This window comes from Phoxinus phoxinus (assembly GCF_949152265.1).
Source record: "Phoxinus phoxinus genome assembly, chromosome: 7".
Classification (NCBI taxonomy): Eukaryota; Metazoa; Chordata; class Actinopteri; order Cypriniformes; family Leuciscidae; genus Phoxinus; species Phoxinus phoxinus.
This window is the reverse complement of record NC_136882.1, coordinates 8,748,967-8,772,044: the sequence shown is the minus strand read 5'-3', so window position 1 is coordinate 8,772,044 and position 23,078 is coordinate 8,748,967. Positions and strand designations below refer to the sequence as shown.

The following is a 23,078-nucleotide window of genomic DNA, read 5'->3' as shown; positions in this document are numbered from 1 at the left end:
TGGTAAAAACAAGTCAAGTCAAGTCATCTTCATTTATATAGCGTTTTTAACAAGATTGTATCAAAGCGGCTTTACAGTGATAAACAGAAAATAAGGTAAGTAACAGAGATTTCGTTCTCATCGTTCTCTCTACACAGACTTTAAATGCGAACCTGTGAGAAACGCTGATGGCGCTCACGTTTGCATCAATAATTAGTTCTATAGTTATGCGCATTTGAATGTGCGCAGGTTTGTAATTCCCTACAAACCAAGCCTTAAACTAATTGTCTGGCCTTAAAATTTTGAAACAGAATTGTATCACTTCGGGGTAGATACGCAAACCGAAATGATCCTGACAGCGCTTTATCTGTAGAGTGGTACAGGGATCACAAATCTAAAAACTCGTCAGTAAAATAAACGTCACATGAAGCGGCTTAGGATTCGTTTGAAAAACTATTAATTTAATTGACTCAGAGTCGACTCTTACTTTTGAGAGGCAATACATTTATATACGGTGCACTTTCAGATTTAGCCTATGTTACACACTACATGAAAGGTAATTTAAAAAAATCCGTAATAGGGGAAATTTAACAAACAAAATAAATGAAGTCACATTTAAAATATTACATAGGTAATATTACCCTTGTAATAGTGTACTCAAAAAATATATCCGAAACATTGAAAATGAATGCACTTTCTGTGATGTAGAAAAGACAATTGTAGCCTACATCTTTTTGTGAATGTGTTTGTGTTAAAGCTTTTTTCTGTATCTCTCAGAAAAAACAACAACACATGTCAGAATGTGTATTAACACCTTTAATATTATTTTTCTTTATCACAATTCAAATTTGCATAGCAAGTACATTGTTAATCTATTCATGATACTTTTTTTTATTATTTACAAATGCAAATTATTGGTTAAAATCCCACTACTGTCAAATTATCTGGTAGGTTATAATTGATGGGCATAATTTAAAATAAAATAAAAATCTTTGTCAAAATGTTTTAACCTTGTATCACTTTATTTATTTGTTTGTTTTGTTGTCTTCCCCTCTGGCTCTTAGTTATTTTATTGGTATTGGTTTTGTGAAATATGTCTTATTTTTTTATTGTTCCTGTTGTTATGTATTTGTTACATTTTCTTTATTTTCTTTATTTTTTATTAAAATAAAATAAAAACTCACTTGCACTCTCAGGCTTCAGATCTGCGTATTTCTTGCGCAGCACTCCAGTGTTTTTTCCTGCACTTCGAACTCGCATATGCGCGCGTCCTACTCAGTGTGGTTGCACTGAAACACGCCTGCTGTAGTTTGAACCCGGCGCGCAGCAGCCAATCAGAGCGTAGGTTTTTGTCTCGCGCAGGGCCGCTGCATGTTCAACTCATCATGGTGAGTCCAAGAAAATACACAGTTTATTCACATAAACATAATACTGGTGTATTCTAGCTACTACGAATTACACATTTAAACATAGAATTGTGTTTTCGGTTGAATTACAGACGGTTGTATTGAAGTAAAGGGTATATTATGGACAAAATAAAGCTTGGTTAGCATATAAGCTAATGTGTATGAGTGACTGATGCTAAAGCTAAAGCTAATGTGTGTTTGAATGAGAATTTATTATTGTGAATTTTACAGCACAATGACACATATCTGACTGTGTTAAACATTTATGTTTGTAAGCAGTTTGTTTCTGGATATCCGTTTCCTTGAGCTGACTGCATTGGTGTTGATAAAATTATTAGACTAGAGAATATCAACTTAATCACACTGATATAAGTGATTTGAGTTTTCATTGATGGCCGACGATTGATAGTCGATTTATCCCTGATAAACTCTCATAAAACTATTTTAAACTAGTGAAGTTTGAGTGATTGTTAATTTAGTTCTTATGTGTTTGGCTTGCTAAGGGCAGTAATGTGGTTAGGAATCACAATCTTTATTTGTCATTTATGCAAAAGAGTAACTTGTTACAACGAAATTAAATGCAATCCTATTCAGCGCAAAATCAATCTCCCACTTTACAAGCAATTGTCCCATGTGCAATTAATCTATATTCTATATATAACACATTTTACAAATACCGGTAAGTAAAACTGATCAGGTAAACTGAAATGTGTGTGTGTGTATGTAATACATTTAAATAACTGTTTATATATATATATATATATATATATATATATATATATATATATATATATATATATATATATATAACTTCTGTCTTTTAAGATAAAAAAAATATCTACATTTATTTTGTAAATGTAGAAATTATGCTAGTTGGTTAGAGTGACCTATTCAAGAAACATCTGACATTGACGGTCATATAAGCTTGGCTCTGTCATTAGACTTGGGAACACATCATCAGACTTTAGATCAGTGATGTGCAGCATCTTTATCAGGGCTGTGGTTACTGGACTCTCTTGTTCATAACAGTCCTCGACTGATGCTAATAGTGGCCCCAGTCAAGCACCACCTTATCCTGGTGTTCCACCTTCAGGAATTCCCCTGCCCTTTGTAAGTTGGTGTTGGAAAGCCTTATCTGTAATGCTCTCTCTGTTCACACTAATTCATATTTTTTTTTTTGTGTTTTCCAAAGATGGGGCCACCAGGAATCCCGCCTCACTTCCCTCCAATGGGAATGCCACCCATGGGTCAGAGGCCACCCAGCATGGCCCCCATGCCCCCGGGAATAATGCCCCCCATGATGCCCCCAATGGGAGCTCCACCCATGGGACAGGTAAGAACTAATAGCAAACACTGCTTATGACAGTCAGATTTTGTTTTGAAAGGATGCTGTGTTTTTAAAAGGTTTTTGTGTGTCATTGAGGGACTAGATTGAATGTAAAATATTATCCATTTTAATATTTAAAGAACCCAAATCAGAGTGTAGTGTGGTACAAAATCAAAAGTTGTATTTGTTAACATTAGTTAATGCACTGTGTACTAACATGAACAAACAATAAACAGATGTATGTTTATTAACTAACATTAACAGAGATTACCAAATACAGTAACGCATGTTATTGTGTTCCTACTCCATTATTTTTTTTTGAAATAAACATTTAAATGGTGGCTGTCATACAAACATGACACATTTATTTAAACACATTAAATTCTGGTTGAAAAGCAAGAAATTCCCGTGGTATAGCGGTAAACCGATTAGATCAGAAAATCAGACATGATTTTGACCACTTTATTATATTTTGTTTGGTTGAGAGCCTTTCTTTAAATCGAATTTCGTTTTGTATAAATTGTATCTTAATTTTAATCACTGTTTTATCAACCAATTGCCTGGATTTAATCAATAAGAAGCAAATATAGCAGACTATGAGGACGCGGAGGCGCCAGTGCGATCTCCTGCATTGCACGTGAACTGGAGCTTGTCTCATAAATGAACAGGCTACTTGCCTCACAGACACGAGAAATAAATAGGAAGCTTGGAATGTCTTTTAAACAAAATTCAAAACGAGAAAGAAACCGACTACTCTCTGTATGTTATCCGTATGAAATGTGCATTTCGTAGAGAAGACTTACTCTGTTTTGTACAATAAATCTTTAAAAAGCTTTCTTTTTGCAAAGAAAATAAAGTGCAATAGGCATTAATTAGCAGGCATGTTGAAATTATGTGCCAAATTGTGTTTTTTATTACAATGATAAAATTGTACAGTAGCCTAGTCAGTTCAGGTTTGCCGATGTGCGTTTTATTTAAGCTATTTATTTATTTGTCCCTGTGCGATGATTTGAATTCTGGGGATACAACATATAGCCATGCCTTGCATCGCACATAGACGTTAAAACAATCAGCGGATGGTAGGGATGTCAATTTTCACAAATTCCCATGATCGATCGCCATTTAAATTAACGATCAATTAATCGATTAATCGTTAGCCTCAATACTGCATATGCGTCCGCTGACGTGATGGCCAACAGCGTGACAGGGTCGGCAAATCCGGCCCAAAACGCGATGTTCCTCACCAAATGAATGAGAATGTTTTTAATCTAAATAAAGGGCTAGAAGGATTGTAAAATGTTTCGATGTGATTGATTATTTAATTAAATTATTTAATAATCCAATATAATTACTACTACTAATACAACGCGTCACCAGCGCCGCCTCAGATGTGTGCAGAGTGTGTGACTGTGGACGAGCTCTCCCTGAACACCGCACTGAGGACGGCAACTAAACCCAATGCATTCACAACGATTTAATACAATTAGTGTTCTCATGTCAGTCCCAAATTATTCATCGTTATTATTAGTCGTGCATTTCTGCTTGAGCTGCGCGCGCTGAATGAATACCGTTAAACTGGAGCACTTAGTTTGCTAGCGTGTTCTTTAACTCAAAGAAACGCATCCTATATGAGATTAATCAGATATATTCAAAATAAACATAATATTACACATTATTTCTGCACAAAATGAAGTGAACTTGAAGTAAGTTACGTGCCATTCATTCAGAATGACTCTTGTGGACGCGCTTTTCCTGGAGCAACCCGACACGGCAACTAAACTCAAATAATGCACAATGTTTTATTACAATATAGTTCTCTTTATAATGTTATGTAATATGACAGTCTAGGGCTGGGCGATATGGCCAAAAAAAAATATCACGATATTTTTTTTTATATCAGTCGATATCGATAATTATCGATAAATGTCAAATCTTTATTTATTTCAAGTTTAAAGACAGATTTGTAATCCTAAGTGAAAGCTGTAGAAACCAGAGCGTTGTGTTTTTAAACTACTCTTTATTGTCAGAACATATCATGACAAACACGAACATTCAAACATTTGACATTTTTCCTTAACAAAATAAATATCTTTATTTCAGTAGTATTAGCTTGAGTTAGGATGCAGATTTACTATACAATTTATGTTCATTAACAAAAACAGTAACATCTGTTAAAAAAAAGTAACAACATTATTTTTATTTGGTAAAATGTAATATTCTTTAGTTGTATTAAAATTAACCATTGGTCATCCAGCATCATGCATTTAGATCATGATAACCACAGATAAAATGTAACTTTATTGTTTCTATGGTATTTATGAAAACCAGTAGCAGCTAGCCTAAATACATTATTAAAAACTGTAATTATATTCCATTAGTCCTTTAATACAATGTCTATATTAATAATATTATACAATTCAATATATATATATATCCCACATTTCATGATGCAGTTAATATTACTAGGCTAGCGTTACAGTAACGTTAAATCCGTGTTAAATGATGGGAATGTGTAGACGGAAAAGCTTCTGACTGTATCGTTGCGCACACAGTGTTTCTCCTGTTCATCAGTGCGGTCTCATCTGCCTTTAAACCGGTTTAAATCACCGAGACATTTGTGTTCCTCGCTGAATTCAAGCGCTCTCACTGGATCTAGTGACCGAGACCGATCAGAGTAAACGCGTCTGCTCTAGTGAGCTCGCGCTCGCGCTGCCGTTTGGACTTTGAGCCGAGCGGATAACGGTCCGTGTGGCGCGCGCGGTTCAAATGAGATTCGTTCCGCTTTTGGCGCAAAAACATTATCGAACATTTATCGAACTCTTGATATCGTTTTATCGAGAAAAATTATATCGCGATAATTATCGTTATCGTTTTATCGCCCAGCCCTATGACAGTCCTCCCAATAGTTATTATTAGTCGTGCAGTGCCGTTTGAGCTGCGCGCGCTGAAGCTGATCACGCTTTACTACAGCGCTAATTCAAGGGATGCATCCAATATAAGATAAATCAGATATAGATAGGCATACACAAAATAAACAATATTACAACTTACATTTGCACAAAACAAAAGGCTGCGAATGAACACGCAAACTTATAGTCATAATGAATGTGTATACCAAACAAAACACGCTCACTTTATTTCGCGGTTGAGCAGCATGCGCGTACGCGCATGAACCTGCTTAATCGATGATCAAGAAGTTGTATAGATTAAATGTATTATTGACAATTAATCAATCGTCGATTAATCGTTTACATCCCTAGCGGATGGTACTACTTTCTATATGAACTCTTAGTTTCTCTGTTTGCATCCTTCACTTTGGGAAGGTTACTAAAGGGGAGAAACGTAATAGACCTAGACCAGGGGCTGTATGTATAAAGCTGCTCAGAGTACATTTTTTGTCTTAAAGGGATGGTTTGGAGTAATTTCAACCTAGGGTCCTTTGCACCATGACCTCGAGCGATTTTGTACTACTTGTAGAAGTTTGGTACCATTCCGGGCATTATTAGTGGGGTAATTTACAGATATAAACTTATATACAGATCCATATTTTGGATAAGTTTGCGCAATGCAAATCCATTGTTTAAATAAAATAGTGTTAATGTAATAATTGTAAGATTTTATTATAATTACATTAAATTATTTGTGTCATGCTTCTGTGACTTTTGCAGGCTCACTATTGGCTGATTCAGAGGTTGGCCATTTTGGGTTGACATCATTGTAGTCCTTAGTTCACAATTAGAGCTGGGTATCGATTTCGATTCTCGATTCTAAATTCGATTTTGATTCCCGTTTCGACTCAATGCATATAGATTTAATACAAAGAAATTAAGTATATTAAACAAACCTGTATATTAAACTTTTTATTTTAGGTACTTTAAAACCCAACTTCAAATGCATACAATGAATAGACAGGATTTTGATGCAAGATGAAAAATTGATGCTGAAAATTGGACAAGTCAGAAGAGTCGCTCGCATGCCTTGATCACACAGTTATGATTAGGGCTGTCACTTTTTATTCGATATTCGAATATGCATTCGAACATGACGTGAAATATCCGTAATCGAACTTCAAATAAACTATTCGGTTTTTAAAGTGCCATGTCTAGCGCATTTTTTACAGTCTATGATTAGACCGTTTGCTTTTTATTTTAAAAAAGCGTGTTATTTTGAAAGCGTGTTACAGGCTGTAGGCTATGTTATAGTCCGATATGACGGCGCGCTGCAACACGTATCACCGCAGATGATCTATTCATCAAGCGCCAAGCCAATGTGCAAACTATCGCAAATCAAAGTGAAAGTAAGTCGCAGACGCTTTAACACACAATAATAATAATCTTCATTAAAAGTAAAGAAACGAAATGATCTTACCAGGGCTGCCGCTCTCTCTTATTGCAGTCTTTGATGTTAGCTGATGATCAATAAAATGCAGCTCATATCTGTTGCTTTCGGTGACATTAAATCCATTAAATCTGCATATAGCGCGGGAATTGAAGATCGGACTTATATCCGGTTTAAACCACATTTAGGCCTATGTGACCAGGTGTAAATGGAATCGTTTTGATAGCTATCCGATCTGAGAAAACGCATGAAGTGTCTGGTTTAAACAGCCCCAGAAACGCAGCAGACGGCCAGAGCATCGCCAGGCGTCCAACATCGTATGACTGCATACTTTCCTGCACAACCGGTCGGCACCGTGCAGATGCACATGTAAAGGCAAGGTTTATTTGCAGATATGAGTCAAGTGTAATTTTGGGAGTCCTGTTTATGACTGTCAAACTGTTAGTAAAGTTTCGACTGACGGTTATTTTTTTTTCTCCGCACGCGCGCACGGGGGGGAATATGGGAATAGATATTCGAATATATTCAAATACATAGGCTGGTATTTGATATCCGTTCGAATTAGATTTTTCTCAAAAGTGACAGCCCTAGTTATGATCAAAACATATTTTATGTTTAAGAGAAAACTAACATAAAATCTCACAGCGTTAGATGTAACATGGAGGCTGCAAGCCTATCAACTGTAGAAAAACTAATACTGGCTTTTTGGTGATAAATAAATATGGAAAAAAATCTATTTTTGGCCTTTGAGAATCGATTTTGAATCGACCACATTTAAAAAATCGATTAATCGGAAAAAAAAAGTCCGACCTTACTGCTATTGTCATGCATGTTTTGCTACAGAAAGAATATTATGCTTAATGCAACATTGGGCTTTAACTTAAACTATAAAGTTTTAATAATCGTTCTGATGCTATGAGAATAGGGATGTCCACACACAGCTATAATGACACAGAGGAACAGTATTGTTGGAATCTCTTTTAGAATATTTTTATATTCTGGCTGATGAGCTAGTAAAAACATTGACAGCTAGTGAGAATCAGCTTGAAGATTTAAAGTGGCAGACTATATAACTTCTCTGTGTTGTTTATAATAAACAATGTTATTTAGTGTGGACGCTAATATGAGTTATCGTTCTTAAAGTCCCCCTGTGACGAAAATCAAGCTTTTAATGTAGTTATGTCTATGTGGTGTTAAACCATGTACAAATGCACATGTTAACACCACTGCTGAGTATTTTCTCTTTAAAACTGCAGAGAACCAAAGACAGTCCCAAAAACACGGTTTGAAATCGCTGGTGTTTCTGACGTCACAAACTTCCTTGTAACCAATCAGATCAATGTGTGAGTGGAGGCGGCTCATTTGCATATTGATAGAATTTATGGATTAGTCGCAATCTTCGAATAGTTGAACTGCGTGCGAAATTCGATCATAAAATAGCTTTTTCGAATATCGTTATATTTTCCCGTTTCCAATGTGTTCTACATAATTGACGGCACGCCTACTGTCACAGATCGCGCTGAAGGGCATTTTCCTGTCAGGGACACAAGATGTCGCTAACATGAATGAAACCCCCTACTGTGTGATCTAGGCTCCCTGCGTTGTGTACATAGTGTAAACAAACAACAGAAGAGCATTGTCGTGACCTCGTGACAAGGCAAGTTCGCATAAAATCATTGACATATCCTACCGCATTTATTACATTTTTTGATCTAATGAGCATCTGGTTTGGCGATGCACAAACAGACTGTCGTGCTTAGTTTTTTCTTCTTCCAATTAGCCTACCATAGGCCTACTATGTGAAAAAAGGAGATCATGTTACTTGTTCAATTAATAAACAGTTTGTTTGACAAATCGCTAAAGATGAAATTGGCCTCCCTTTCTGTCATTGTGTGAGTGTGCTTTTTATGTTTATTTTTTTGAACGATATTCGACTTTTGCTCCTCGATTGTTGAATGGCATTTTTGACAGAAATTCACATCCCTAATAGAACCGCGTATACTTAATGAGGCAAAGGTGTAAATTCAAAAAAAATGTAATACCAAGAAGCAATTAAATATGTAATTTTGGTGATCAACGATGAGTTTTAAGGGATAAAGTTATTGACTACAGGGGGATTTTAAGACTTCATCACCTTTAGTATTTATAGTTATTGTGTAAAACTTAAAAACAAATGTTCTTGTCATATTTCACCTCAAAATTAAACTGTTACATTACGTTAGCATCATTTATTTTTTAAAAAATTGTTCCCAGACAGTTTGATTTTCATTGATCTCTGTGCTATAGTAATGAGGAGGGTTGAGGTGTGCACAATTGTCATGCAAATATCATATTTTAAAAAAGGCTCTAAACCTAGGCTTTGTTTTATTGATCCAAAATACAGTTACTTATTTCTTTTGATAATGGGATGAAAAATGATTTTAACATTTCTTGGAAGTTTTTATGTGATTCACGCTAACATGGAGATGAGAGAAGTGCAGTGTCTTAAACATGAATATAGACATAAATCATTGATATGATTGCAGTAGTGCTGTCGTATTGGACCTGGTGCTCCACCTGTGTGTGAGAGAGGAGGTGAATGGTGTGTCAGTGGATGTTTTTGGATGTGAGGTTCACACTGTAATCAGGGACTGGAGAATACAGAGCACAAGATGTGCTTTTACTCCTTTCAGCGCATCCTCTCCCCGTGTGCAGTGTAGGAAGGAAATTAGCAGTTCACATTAATTTTTCATAACTCTTTTCTTAGATGCCAGCCATGATGCCACCAATGATACCAGGAATGATGATGCCTCCCCGGATCCCAGCTGCATCAATCCAGCCTACAGGACCGGTAAACTGGCCTGTTTATCACACTATTCCATCAGTGCTGGTTAAATATAGACCTTCACATGCTGTCAGCAGTCTCTGAATAACCCTAATGAACACACTGCAAAGTGGCAAAATGTACCAATTTAGAATCAACACCATTTTTTTATAGCACTTATCCACGTGTTATGAGTGATAGTAGCAGAAAAAGATCAGCTTGATCTCATTTATTTTAGTGTATGATACGTCTCCTTCCCTACAGCACACTTTGTGACTGTTAGGGGTGTTATGGTTCAAATTACCGGTACTCATTGTTTGGTTTGTATCAAGGTTTTAGGGTCATGGTTTCTGTACGATTGTGTATGTGCTATGGTCAGGAAAAAAGGACTGTCAAAAAATCTAACTACAAGAAATAGCACAAATAAATACAATTGAGAAAAGATAAAAATAAACCGTGATAAAGATAAAAAATAAAATAGTGTTTTTCAGGTAGGTCTAACTGTAGTTTTCAGGTACAGAACTTAAAGTAATCAAATGTAAAATAACACTGCATATGATATTCACTGTATAAATTAAATAAAGATTAATCCTTAGACTTACTAAGTTATTCAGTCGAGCAGTGAGTGATTTCTTTTGTTGTTTGATTAACTTAAAAAACACAGACAGCAGCAAAAATATTAGGCTGCTGTCACTTTAAGACATAATGCATGCATCCAATATACTGTTACATATGTGTCGTCTTTCTCAACTGTTTACATTCACTTGAGACATAACCTACTATGTTTGCTAGGATACTCACCAAGACGGTAATGTTGACATCATTTTTCTGTTCAAGAGCAAGCAGACTTGAAAGCGAACTCAATTTAGTAATCACACACTGTCTGAAGGCCCTTACACAGAGTGCTAAGCGAATCACTGTCGAAACGTGTCTCTCAGTTGTTTATGTACGTAACTCAGAATGAGGTAGTATACCGGATATATAATATGATTGACAGCTTGTGAGCGAATGAGCTCTCTGACTCATAACAGACACACACGGAAGAAAACCGCGCTCTCTACAATGTTTCAAGCTCTTCAGATCACATAATTCAGTGAAAAATCAATAGAAATGAATAGCATTTTCAGTATTGAGCTGCATTCAGAGAGAGTGAAAAACAACATAACTGTCTTTGATCCCAAAGTTACATTTTAGAATATGACCCCTATCAAGTGATCGTTAGGAACCAAACGTACTGTAACTTTAATAACTCAGTCCAAAAAGAACATTCATTATGTCGGCCTATGTTGTTTACATGCATGCACTTATGTTCTTCAGTCCAAATGAGTGTAATGTGAATTTAGATTCTGAAAGCAGTTTATATTATGTACCCTAAACTTGTACCCAATCTGATCCAAATATTTGTGCAATAAATCTATTCTTAACAGAATCTCAATGGCAGCTGCTACATTCAGAAGCAGAGAAAGCCACAGCCAGAATGTCATCAGATCTAAATGCTAGCATAATTGTTGTTTTTGCCCTAATGACATGTCTGAAAAAAGTAAAAGCAAGTAGCTATTTAGCAAAATACATCCAGTAATCCAGCTTTGCAAGGAGACTTTCTGATGTCTGTCAGGCAATTAAAACCTTTTGAGCTATATATCTGACTGTTTCCTGACAAAAATTACCAGACATTATAAAAAAAAAACTAACATCACAAAATTAAATGTAAAAATACATTTCCTTATAAGGATGTTAGTTTTATTGACACATCAGTTTTTTACAACAATTAAGAACTGGTCACTGCTAATGTCTAGGTACTTCACAAAATGAAATGTAAAAATAAATGTCCTTAAAAGGAAGTACCTAGACATTAACTGTGACCAGTTCTTAATTTGAGAGAAATGCGTGGAAAGCAAATTAATATCTGACCAATAACACGAAACAGCCCAGTTCAATTAGAGTGGCTTAATTCATTTGCTTGTCAAAGCATTACGTCATTAGTGAATATGGATGAAAGGACAACATGGCAGTTTCAGTTCAGTGTATATATAAGATCAAACTAACCATACATGTGCAGTTCTTTATTTTGAACACACCTCCTCAGTCAGTGGTGATTAAGATCTGCTTTCATGTAATCAGCTATATTAAGCATCAAACAGCCTGTCGTTAGTTAACCATATTAAATATTGATAGCATCAGTAATAATTAGCGCCAGGCTTTGAGCTGTAGATGAAGACATCTGATCAGATGCAGAATCCAGCTGACGCTCCAGGAGCTGTCAGTCAAACTGCCCTGTCAGTCAGATAAAATTTTCATTTCCTGCAATTTGGGTTAAGGACACTGCTAATGAAGTTAGCTCTGATATCTTTAGATCTGCTCATGGACTAATTTAATTCCAACAATTAATGACAGAGCTTTCATAGATTATATGAAGTTTCAAGTCATTTAAAAGATGTCACACACATGTTTATTCTATTAGCTTATTTTGTGTATTGAACCCTCTTTCCTTTGTCCATCTCAGCCTGGTGTGAGTCCAGTTGAGCCTCCAGGTAAGAGATAAATGGTTTTTGGTCATAAACATATTGTTGATTATTATTTCTTAGTGTAATCAGTGTTTTTGTTCTATTTCAGCGCCAGCTGCTCCCGGAACAACAGTAAGAACAAGCAACCAAACACATTGTTAATATTGTATAATTATTGTTTGGATTTAAATGTATACAATTTATTTTCCTATCTCAATAATTCACAAGCCATACACAATGATATTATCAAAGACAAAAAAATAAAACTTTTAACATGGAAATATAATTTATTTCCTCTTAGAGCACCACATCAACTGAGTCTTCACCTGATGAACAGACGAAAAAGGCAAGACACAACAAACTGTTTTTTTATTGGTCGAAAATGACACTTGCCTGAAATTAAAGTACAGTTAAAAAAGAAAATTGCACATGAAAGTATAAAACCACTTTATGGAATGGATTGAGTCACTCGTAAAGCACACCGGTTTGATTCATGGCTGGATCATTCAGACCAGTCTAGTACGGTAACTGGATGAGTCAATTCATCAAGTAGTTCTGATTGATTCATTCACAACTTGGACATCTCTGCTTCTCTCGTAAATTCTCCAAGGAGAGCCAGGAATCAGTTTGCTGTCACACAAAGCCATTATATGGTTTCAGGAGACTGTCATATATAATTTGGTTCGCGTATTTACCCCGAAGTGATACAATAAAATAAAATTCTGTATCAAAATGTATAGGCAAGACAAGTATTTTGTTTAGGCATGGTCTGTAGGGAGTTACAAACCTGCCCACGTGTATTCAAACACCCATAACTATAGAATAAATTCTTGATGTGCACGTGAGCGCCATCAGCGTTTATCTCAGGTTCACGTTTAAAGTCTGCGTAGAGAGAACAGTGTCGTCTTGGCGGCCCCCTTATTTAATAACTAATGATAATTTCGACGGAAGTGAATCAATCAAAACTAACTTTAGCTGGAGAATAATAATATTCAAGAACCGCTATAAAGCCAAAACAATCTGTTACCTTAAATTATACGTTTATCTCTGTCAAGCTGCTTTGAAACAATCTACATTGTTAAAAGCGCTATATAAATGAAGATTACTTGACTTGACTATGGGCAACTTTTATTTTCCAACTTTTATAATACTTTAATGCCTTTGCTTCTTTTTTGATGCTTGAATAAGCAATGTTCATACATGGTTTTGTACAACTAAACTAATGACTGCAGGATTTAGCTGATGAAACGACTAGTGACTAATGATGTAATGAGTATTCATGTCTCCTGCAGAAGTCAGTATGGACTGAGCACAAATCACTGGATGGAAAAACATATTACTACAACACAGAGACCAAACAATCCACCTGGGAGAAACCAGATGAACTCAAATCACCTGCAGAGGTAAAAAACAGGTCAACACACCTTTCTCGCTTACACAGTCATATTTCATCTGCCAATTACTGCTCATTCAGGAGGTTATGTTCTTAAAGGGCACATATTATGCAAAATTCACTTTTACATTAAGTTTGAATATAAATGTGTGTTGGCAGTGTGTACACAACCACCCTATAATGATAAAAATCCACCCGTCTGAGACAGACGGCTTGCACTGTCCCAGAACAAGCCGTTCTCAGGCCATTGTTTCGATGCCGGAGCAGCTGTAGACCAGAATGTGTCCCAAGCGATTGAGGTGTTTTGTTGTTGGATGTAAGAATGAACATAGCAGTCTTCATTTACTCCCGTTATTACTCGAGGATGGATCTGTACCAACTGTTCGTGATCCAGCTTACAGTCTCCGGAGTGATAGGCCTAACGTTACTGATCACGGCAGAAATTAAAGTGAGAACGCGCGCTTTACAACAGCTCATCGAGTCATTTTACGGATGTAAAGTAGTTTACCAGTTTATTAAGCACCCTTTGAAAAGGTGTGTATATATTTGTTCACTGTTAGTTGTAACGAGTGTTTTGTGTACTTCGCTGTGTATGTTGATGATAATGAAAGGGAGAGAGAATTTATAGATAAGACATTAATGCGCACTTATACTGTGTTTATTCAGCTCTTACAGTGATTTGCTGGAGTAAAACTAACGCTTTATCTTTTGTGTGATGTACAATGAACTTAATTAACCTGTATATTATAATATCAGTATATTCTTGGCCATCATTCTGACGTGGTCCGCTACAGCAGGCTTGTATTAATAGTGGATAAAAGCAGATGACAAATATGTTAGAACCGTAATTAAACTTAACTCTAACCTGTTCTTCTATCTACATGCAACATATACTCTCTGGCTCTGTGGGCATTATTGTCCGACTCCGGGGTCGAAATGAACACTACTAAGAGTTTCTGTTTTGATATTATCATTTTGTGAGATGAGATTGTCCTGACAGAGCGCACGCTCTTGAAACTCTGCCTTCTGGGCCGGCAGCAACAGCTCATTTGCATTTAAAGGGATACACACTAAAACGGCATGTTTTTCTGAGCCCCAAAAAGTGACAATTTAAACATGCTGTAAAAATGATCTGTTGGGTATTTTGAGCTCACACTTCACATACACACTCTGGGGACATCAGAGACTTATTTTACATCGTGTGAAAAGAGGCATAATAGTTGCCCTATAAGGCATATTCTGCTTTTGAGTCTAATGCCCCATAGTTATTATAGTACTATAAAAAAATATTAAATAGCATAGTTAGTTTAGTTAGTCTGTGCTTGACAGAGTTTTGAATTGAGGCTTTTGTTCATACATAATGTGAAACGAATCCACCAAGTGCTTAACAGATTTTCTGACAGGGGAGAGATGACTTAACAAATTTTTTTTTTTTTAAGAGTCTTAAGATTGGAGCAATGTTGCAGAAATCCATGCATTAATATGCACATTTGTAGTATAGACCAAACAAATTGCTGAACCCAACTGATCTTTTTTTTCCATAAAAAAATATATACATTAAACTAGGTGGAAATACAAAGTTAAATTTTTATATATCAAAAAGTTTATTTGCAGGAATATCCTAATTTGTGATAAATACTTATGTATTTGTGTTTCAATGTAAATTGAAACAAACTCAAAGAGATTTGTGTTTTGCAGCAAATGTTGTCCAAGTGCCCGTGGAAAGAATACAAGTCAGACACCGGAAAGCCCTATTACTATAACTCACAGACCAAAGAGTCTCGCTGGACAAAACCCAAAGAACTGGAGGACCTGGAGGGTCAGTACACAAAGTTGTTCTTACACACACAAATCCAGAAATCTTACATGAGAAAATGGTTTAACTTTTTTTTCTCTCTCTCTTTTCTTCAGCGATGATAAAGGCGGAGGAAAATGGGTGAGCATCAGCTTTATTTAAGCTTTAAGACGATAAAGGGATAGATCACCCAAAAATGAAAATGCTGTCATTTACTCATTTACTATGTTGTTCCAAACCTATAGGTCTTTTGTTTATTTTCAAAACACAAGTTTTTAACCCTTCATTTTTGTCCATCCATTGAAAATGACTTTCACCAAAATCTTAGTGGAATTATTTAATTTAAACACGGTTATCAATCCAGAAACTTTGCAATGTGTAGTTAGCAGAATGTAAACTCTATATTATATACAGAAATCAAGCAAAGCTGCCATAATAATTGAAGTTGATGATTATAATGTGAGGTACACAAAGCGGCACTCTTGCGAAATTTCGGTTATAATCAGTAAAGCTGGCATTATGTTTATACTTTGTTTACCTGGACAGGATTTCCGAGCGGGTGTTGAGCAGATTCTGACTAACTTAAACACCTCTGATTGGTCATTGCGTTCACACGCTCAACAGATATGTCTGTGATTGGCTACAAAGCTCGACACTGCAAAAACACATCTGTAAATAGAAACCTTTGACGCTCTTCCCAGAGATGCACATACACTTACGGGAGCGTTTTAAAGCAGCCGGCTATCAGCGGGTACTGCAGAACGGCAGGCATCATCGTCACAGTAAATTAACAAATAAATCTTTGATGGGACAGAATCATTTTTAATGTAAATCAGTTTCAAGATGGCAAATATATAGGTTTTGGAAGGGTAAGGTAGTGTCACTGTAATGTGAAATGTAAAATGTGAATTCCTTAAAGTAGACTTTTCATACACATTTGATTTAATTCAAAGATGATCCAATTATAATGATCTTTACCTCTGTCTGCTAAAGGACGGCTGATGTTGTGGCTCCTGGCACCACCCCTGTTCTTCCATCTCAGATCGAGCCTCCTGTTACTGTGGCGGCAGTTGCTGAGACAGAGGTTACCATGGCGACGGGCACCTCAGAGGAACCGCCGTCTCACGTGCCCGCTCAGGTTGCTGAGGTCAGCAGTGATATCATCGTTAACTCCACTGAGGAAATGCCCAGCGTAGAGACACAACCCAGGTAATGAACTCGTATTCGTTCAGCACACATCTCATTGTGAAGAACAGATTACATTAAATACACTACCAGGCAAAAGTTTGAAATAATTAAGATATTTTTATGGTTTTGAAAGAAGTCACCAAGGCTGCATTTTTATTTATTTTTTTTTATATAAAAAATAGACTAAAACGGTTATATTTTAAGAAATTATTACAATTCAGAAAAACTGTTTTCTGTTTGAATATATTTTAAAATGTGATTTATTCTTGTGATGGCTAAGTTTAATTTTCAGCATCATTACTCCAGTCTTCAGTGTCACATGATCTTTCAGAAATCATTTTAATATATTTTAAATTATTTTAAACTGTAATAATATTTCACAATATAATCATAATTGTGCCTATTTGTACTTTCTTAATATCTCTGACATTCATTTTTTCATTGATTAGCACCACTATTCAAAAGTTTGGGGTCAGTTATATATATTTTTTTTTCTTTTTAAATTAATACTTTAATTGAATAATTTTATTCAACAAGGATGCGTTAAGGGATAGTTGACCCAAAAATGAAAATTCTGTCATCATTTACTCACCCTCATGTCGTTTCCAAACCCCCATAAGACTTGATCTTTTTAATGGAGTCTGAGAGATTTCTGTCCCTCCATTGACAGCTACGCAACTACCACTTTGACACTTCAAAAAGTTCATAAAGAGATTGTAAAACTAATCATCAGAGTTAATCACTAACATTTCATTAATTCATAGTCTAGCAAGATTTACTTTTCTCTATCCAGTCATTTCCTGATGATTGCGCTACATTGTTTCCTGTTGAAAATTCTGATTCAGTTTATGGAATTGTTTTGTGCCACAATGCTAATTTTTCTTCAAAATGTAACTTTAGTTCTGTAATTTGTTTTGCAGTAATGATGTTTCTAAGGAGGAGAGACCTGAGCTGGTGAAGAAAGTTTACAAGTGGAACACAAAAGAGGAGGCAAAGCAGGCCTTTAAAGAACTGTTGAAAGAAAAGGTAAAACATTTTTCTTCTTTGCTCTCTCTCTCCCCCCTGCAGTGAGGAGGGAGGTGTTGATATTCCAACTGGGTGTTTCTAAATTTAGTGTGTTTTAATTTGGCACACAAAGTGCTCCTGTGAGAGCCGCGGCTGTTTAATTGCTGTGAGTGTGATTAGACTGGAGTGAGTGAAACAGAAGATGGTGGAATCGCACGCTTCACAGACCCCCGAGAGCTTTTCAGAGAGACACACTCATAATCAATCAAGAACTTGTGTGATGTCAACATGGAGATCTACTTCTCCAAACCTTATTACTCTCTTTCTTTTTTCTTTTTCCACCTTTCTGCTAATTTGATGCCCCTCTCTGTTGATGCCCATTTATGCATCTCAACAATCACAAGAGATATCAATCTAATTATCTATTCAGGTCAAATAAAAATCTCTTATTTTAACCTGATGAAAAAGTCTCATTAATTGTAATTGAGAAAATCTAAACAAATTCCACTGTGAAAGTTTACAATAAAGCACTTTCTTTAAAAAGCTTTTCTCTTTTTTTTTTTTCTCCATTCTGAGTTTTTTCAATCCCAAATCTTTTCCCAAGCATGTCATGCATCATTGAGTAACCTTATATAATTGTAAGTCTGGTTTTAAGTAACTTTCTATCTTTCTCCCTTCTGTGTAACTAGGGTGTTTCCTCCAATGCATCATGGGAGCAGGCAATGAAGCTGATAATTAACGACCCTCGTTACAGGTATCCAAATACTGCATAGCATTATTATAATTTGATAGCGTTTACATCCTGAGCACTGCGCTGAAACTCGCATCTCTTTCTGTGTGTGTGTGTGTGTGCGCATGCAGTGCTCTGCCAAAGCTGAGTGAAAAGAAACAGGCATTCAATGCTTATAAAGTCCAGACAGAGAAAGAGGAAAAGGAAGAGGCCAGAATCAAATACAAGGAGTCTAAAGAGACTTTCCAGCGCTTTCTGGAGAACCATGACAAGATGACATCAACCACACGATACAAGTGAGTGTTTTCAGCTCTTTTGATGATGCGAAGTTAAACAGTTCCCACATACAAATAAAAATGTAATACAAATATTAATTTTAATAATAAAAATGTATACCTTTATACTTTAAAGGCCCCCTATTATATTTTAAAGTTTTCTAATGTTGTTTTGGAGTCTCCTACAACCTGTTTACATGCATCAAAACTGTTTAATTTTCTCATAAAATACATTTGTACATCACCAGATTTTCAATGATTCTCAAACGAATGCCAGATGAATCAATATCTCTAAATCCCTACTTTCTGCGAGCTACTCTGCTCTGATTGGCCAGACAGCTCAGTCTGTTGTGATTGGTTTACCACCTACAGCACGCGTCGAAAACAAAAACTCCCATTGCCATAACAACAACAGCTCTGCGTGTCCTGAGGCTTCCTACACTGTTAACTAAACACCGTAACAAACAATTTACCATATCAATGCGAGCGCGAGTCCGATGATGAAACACTAGAAGAACTAGTCATTCAACCCGAACCTCCATCGCACGACAACTCGAGCAGGACGTTTCAGTGATACGCTACTCAGTTTGAGGTACATTATGAGATGTTGCAACTGTAATTCCTCACTATCAGCATTAACAAGTGCATGTCCATCAACCGATTATTTAACTTTTACTAATTTATTTACGGAGTATGTTTCATATATATCGCGGTGAACACGTGGAAACTGTATCAATAACAGTGCATGTATGCAATGTATACATTAGCCGAGCTCTAGCGTGAATGACTGATGTAACATAAACGGCGGTAAAACAAATCTTGCTCCATGCTTAATCTTTCCTCAAAGTAGTGAGAAAGACAGACAATCTGCATTAATAGACAGTTTTATAGTGGTCCACAGCTGATCAACCGAAGTATTTCAGTAAGGCAGTAATAATGTGAGTTAGCCAGTTAGCAGGAGACCTACACAGTATAAAATAAAAAAACGAAGTATTTTGAACACCATCTTTCAAGAGCAAGCGGTTTGCGAATCCTGCATTGAACTCTGAGAATTGAGCAGCAGTCGTCAGTAAAATAAAGGGAACACAGCAAAAGTGTAGGATTATACTGCTGTGGTAAAGATGAATTTTAACCACTGATTCTTCACATGCTTGTCCTTGGGCAGTGAAAACAAACTGGCTTTACCTTCACATTGTAGAGCACAGCGTCTCCTCGACATGATGCTGTCCAGTATCCACAGGAATCAGCTGCTGGTTTGGGGTTTCAAGTTTCCCTGGTGTCTGCGCACACAATAAGTGGGCGGGCAATATGCTAATGTTTCGTCTTGACGTCACGACGAAACGGCTTATGACTCGTTTGAAAAACAATTAATTTCATCGACTCTTACTTTTGAAATACAATAACTTTATATACGGTGCACTTTCCGATTTAAAACTTTGCAGGATGTTTTCATTCACTTAGAGCCATGTTACACACTACATGAAAGGTCATTTTCAAAAATCCATAATAGGGGCCCTTTTAAGGAGGTTTGAACAAACAGCCTAGCAATTGCATAGCAACACTTACAAAAATACAGAGAAACCTTAGCAACTGGCACCCACCCGCATCACCTCAGCTTCATGGTGGAGAGTTTTACCAGCACAAGCTCTTTTTTTTAAATCTAGTATTACTATAAACAAGGTTACTGATTTTTCAGCTCTGTGTTTGTTCTCTTTATCTATCATTGATTCAGAGCAGTTGAACTTTACTCCCCCACTTACTTAGGTGATTAAAATCACATTAGTGTTGTCATGGTGACATGTTGGGAGGTTGTGCTGATGTCACGAAGTCAAATGATGTTATTGGTTTAAATCTCACTTGTAATCAGGCTTTAAATAGCAGTGTTGTTTTTCGTGAGTTCCTGTCTGCACTGTGTCATAAGGTCTCATAGATACTCTCCATTATTAATTAGTTATATGATGTTAAAATGCTGTAATGCCACTGCCCCCTACTGACTAACATTTGAGCTGCAGCAATGTTTGTACTTGCCCACAGATGAAATTGTTGTTTATAAAAAAAGTGGCTTGCTTGAAGCAGAGGGTTGTTTGTGAGTAAATGTGTGTCTTTGTGCAGGAAAGCAGAGCAGATGTTTGCCGATCAGGAAGTGTGGTCGTGTGTTCCTGAGAGAGACAGGCTGGAGATCTATGAAGATGTGCTCTTCTATCTGGCTAAAAAAGAGAAGGTTTGATTGACGGAATCTGGTTATCACTTCTCTCTAATACATATTTACACTAATAACCTAATTACCCACTAATTAATTTTTTTTTTCTTCTATCTAACAATTTAAATGTTGATATTGTTTTCAGTTGGATGCATTTCAACATGCAAACTTCAATTATAAAGCAATAAACCTGATATGGCTTATAAAATAAAAAAACCTGATACATGTTTTTCTCTTTACATTGGCCACAATGAGTGGCACCCTTTTATTAAATGCTTTTTGCAACCTGCCAAGATATCAACTCTTCTCTTATAATGCCTGATGAGTTTGGAGAACACCTGACACGAGATCAGTGACCATTCCTCCATACAGAATCCTTCAGATTCCCAGATCCTTGGTGCATCTCCTCTTCAGTTCAGCCCACTCATTTTCTATAGGGTTCAGTTTAGGGGACTGGGATGGCCATTGCAGAAGCTTCATTTTGTGCCCAGTGACCCATTTTTGTGTTGATTTTGATGTTTGTTTTGGATCATTGTCCTGATGGATGATCCAACCACAGCCCATTATAAGATTTCCAGCAGAGGTTGTCAGTTTTTTTTAGTTTTTTTATTTATTTTATCTGTTGGTATTTGATAGAATCCATGATACCATGTATCTGAACAAGATGTCCAGGACCTTTAGCAGAAAAATAGGCCCGGGTCATTAAAGATCCAGCACTATATTTAACCATGGGCATGGGCTAATTTTCATCCCTGTGTGCTCCAAACCCATCTGGTGTGTTTGCTGCCAAAAAGCTCTTTTTTGTTTTGTTTCATCTGACAATAATATCCAGTCCCGTTTGAAGGTCCAGTCGTGTCTGACAACTAAATATGCTGAAATTTGTTTTTGGATGAGAGCAGATGATTTTTCTCGAAACCCTCCCCAACAGCTTGTGGTGATATAGATGCTGTTTGATGATAATTTTTTAGGCTTTCTGACCCCAAGACGACCAATTTCTGCTATTCTCCAGCAGTGATCCTTGGAGAATATATAGACACACGTCCTCTACAGGCAGATCTGTATAATCTTTAGTTGATTGGAACTTCTTAATGGGAAATGCAAATTTTCAATGTTGTAGCTATTTTATTACTGCCACTTTCTTTTTTGTGAAGCTAAACAATATTTTGCTGCACATCAGAACTGTATTATTTGGTTTTACTCATTGTGATGGAGGATTAAGGGAATTTGGCATTTGTGGTTCCTCATATTTAAACTCCTGTGAAAAGTCATGGCTGGACAATTTCATGTTCCTAGTCGCCCTGGTGATACATTTATATATAAAGTGGAATGTATTTCAGACTGATATTTTACCCATAATAATTTCTAGGGGTGCTAATAATTGTGCCCAACGTGTATTAGTGAAAAACATTTCATAATGTGATTTCCCCTCCACTTTCAATTGTTTTACTTTAATGAAAGTTTCGAATTTTGCAATATTTTTTTAATTAAAGATAAAAAGGATTTCTTCTTAAATAATGATTAAATATATATTACATAAAAATAAATAAATACTAATAAATTTGCTCAATTGCCCGCCCAAAGCATTAAAGATCTTGTCCTGTCTGCAGCCTAATGTTATTTGATTGTGACTCAATGCTTTGTTTCAGGAACAAGCCAAGCAGCTGAGGAAGAGGAACTGGGAGGCGCTGAAGAACATTTTGGACAATATGGCCAATGTGACATACAGAACAACATGGTCTGAGGCACAGCAGTACCTGCTGGACAACCCCACTTTTGCTGAAGACGAGGAGCTACAGAGTATGAACACACACACACACACACACACACACACACACAGTAACAGCTGCTTCCACAGGATGATGCTTTTAACCCGCATAATGCGAGCGAGTGTGTTTGATATAGACAAAGCCTTTATCTTCCTCTCTGTGTGTTAGACATGGACAAGGAGGACGCGTTGATCTGCTTTGAGGAACACATCCGTGCTCTTGAGAAAGAGGAGGAGGATGAGAAACAGAAAACTCTTCTGCGAGAAAGACGCAGACAACGCAAGAACAGAGAGTCCTTCCAGGTGAGACACACACACACACACACACACACACACACACACGTAACTGTCCTGGTTTGCCCACTGCGTC

General features: G+C 36.5%; 1 protein-coding gene across 2 annotated transcripts in view; it reads left to right on the top strand.

Annotated features, from left to right (window-relative positions):
* The first annotated feature begins 1,184 nt into the window (after positions 1-1,184).
* prpf40a (PRP40 pre-mRNA processing factor 40 homolog A) overlaps positions 1,185-23,078 on the top strand; it is a 36,753-nt gene continuing 14,859 nt past the window's right edge. For both annotated transcript variants that reach the window (XM_079617643.1, XM_079617642.1), the window contains exons 1-16: positions 1,185-1,367; positions 2,578-2,718; positions 9,797-9,880; positions 12,357-12,384; positions 12,467-12,489; positions 12,659-12,703; positions 13,650-13,760; positions 15,449-15,569; positions 15,662-15,686; positions 16,539-16,754; positions 17,654-17,759; positions 18,428-18,492; positions 18,600-18,764; positions 20,856-20,964; positions 22,590-22,740; positions 22,878-23,011. In XM_079617643.1, coding sequence (XP_079473769.1) covers positions 1,365-1,367; positions 2,578-2,718; positions 9,797-9,880; positions 12,357-12,384; positions 12,467-12,489; positions 12,659-12,703; positions 13,650-13,760; positions 15,449-15,569; positions 15,662-15,686; positions 16,539-16,754; positions 17,654-17,759; positions 18,428-18,492; positions 18,600-18,764; positions 20,856-20,964; positions 22,590-22,740; positions 22,878-23,011 — 1,527 coding nt within the window. In that variant the 5' untranslated portion in view covers positions 1,185-1,364. The remainder of the gene's footprint in view (positions 1,368-2,577; positions 2,719-9,796; positions 9,881-12,356; positions 12,385-12,466; positions 12,490-12,658; positions 12,704-13,649; positions 13,761-15,448; positions 15,570-15,661; positions 15,687-16,538; positions 16,755-17,653; positions 17,760-18,427; positions 18,493-18,599; positions 18,765-20,855; positions 20,965-22,589; positions 22,741-22,877; positions 23,012-23,078) is intronic.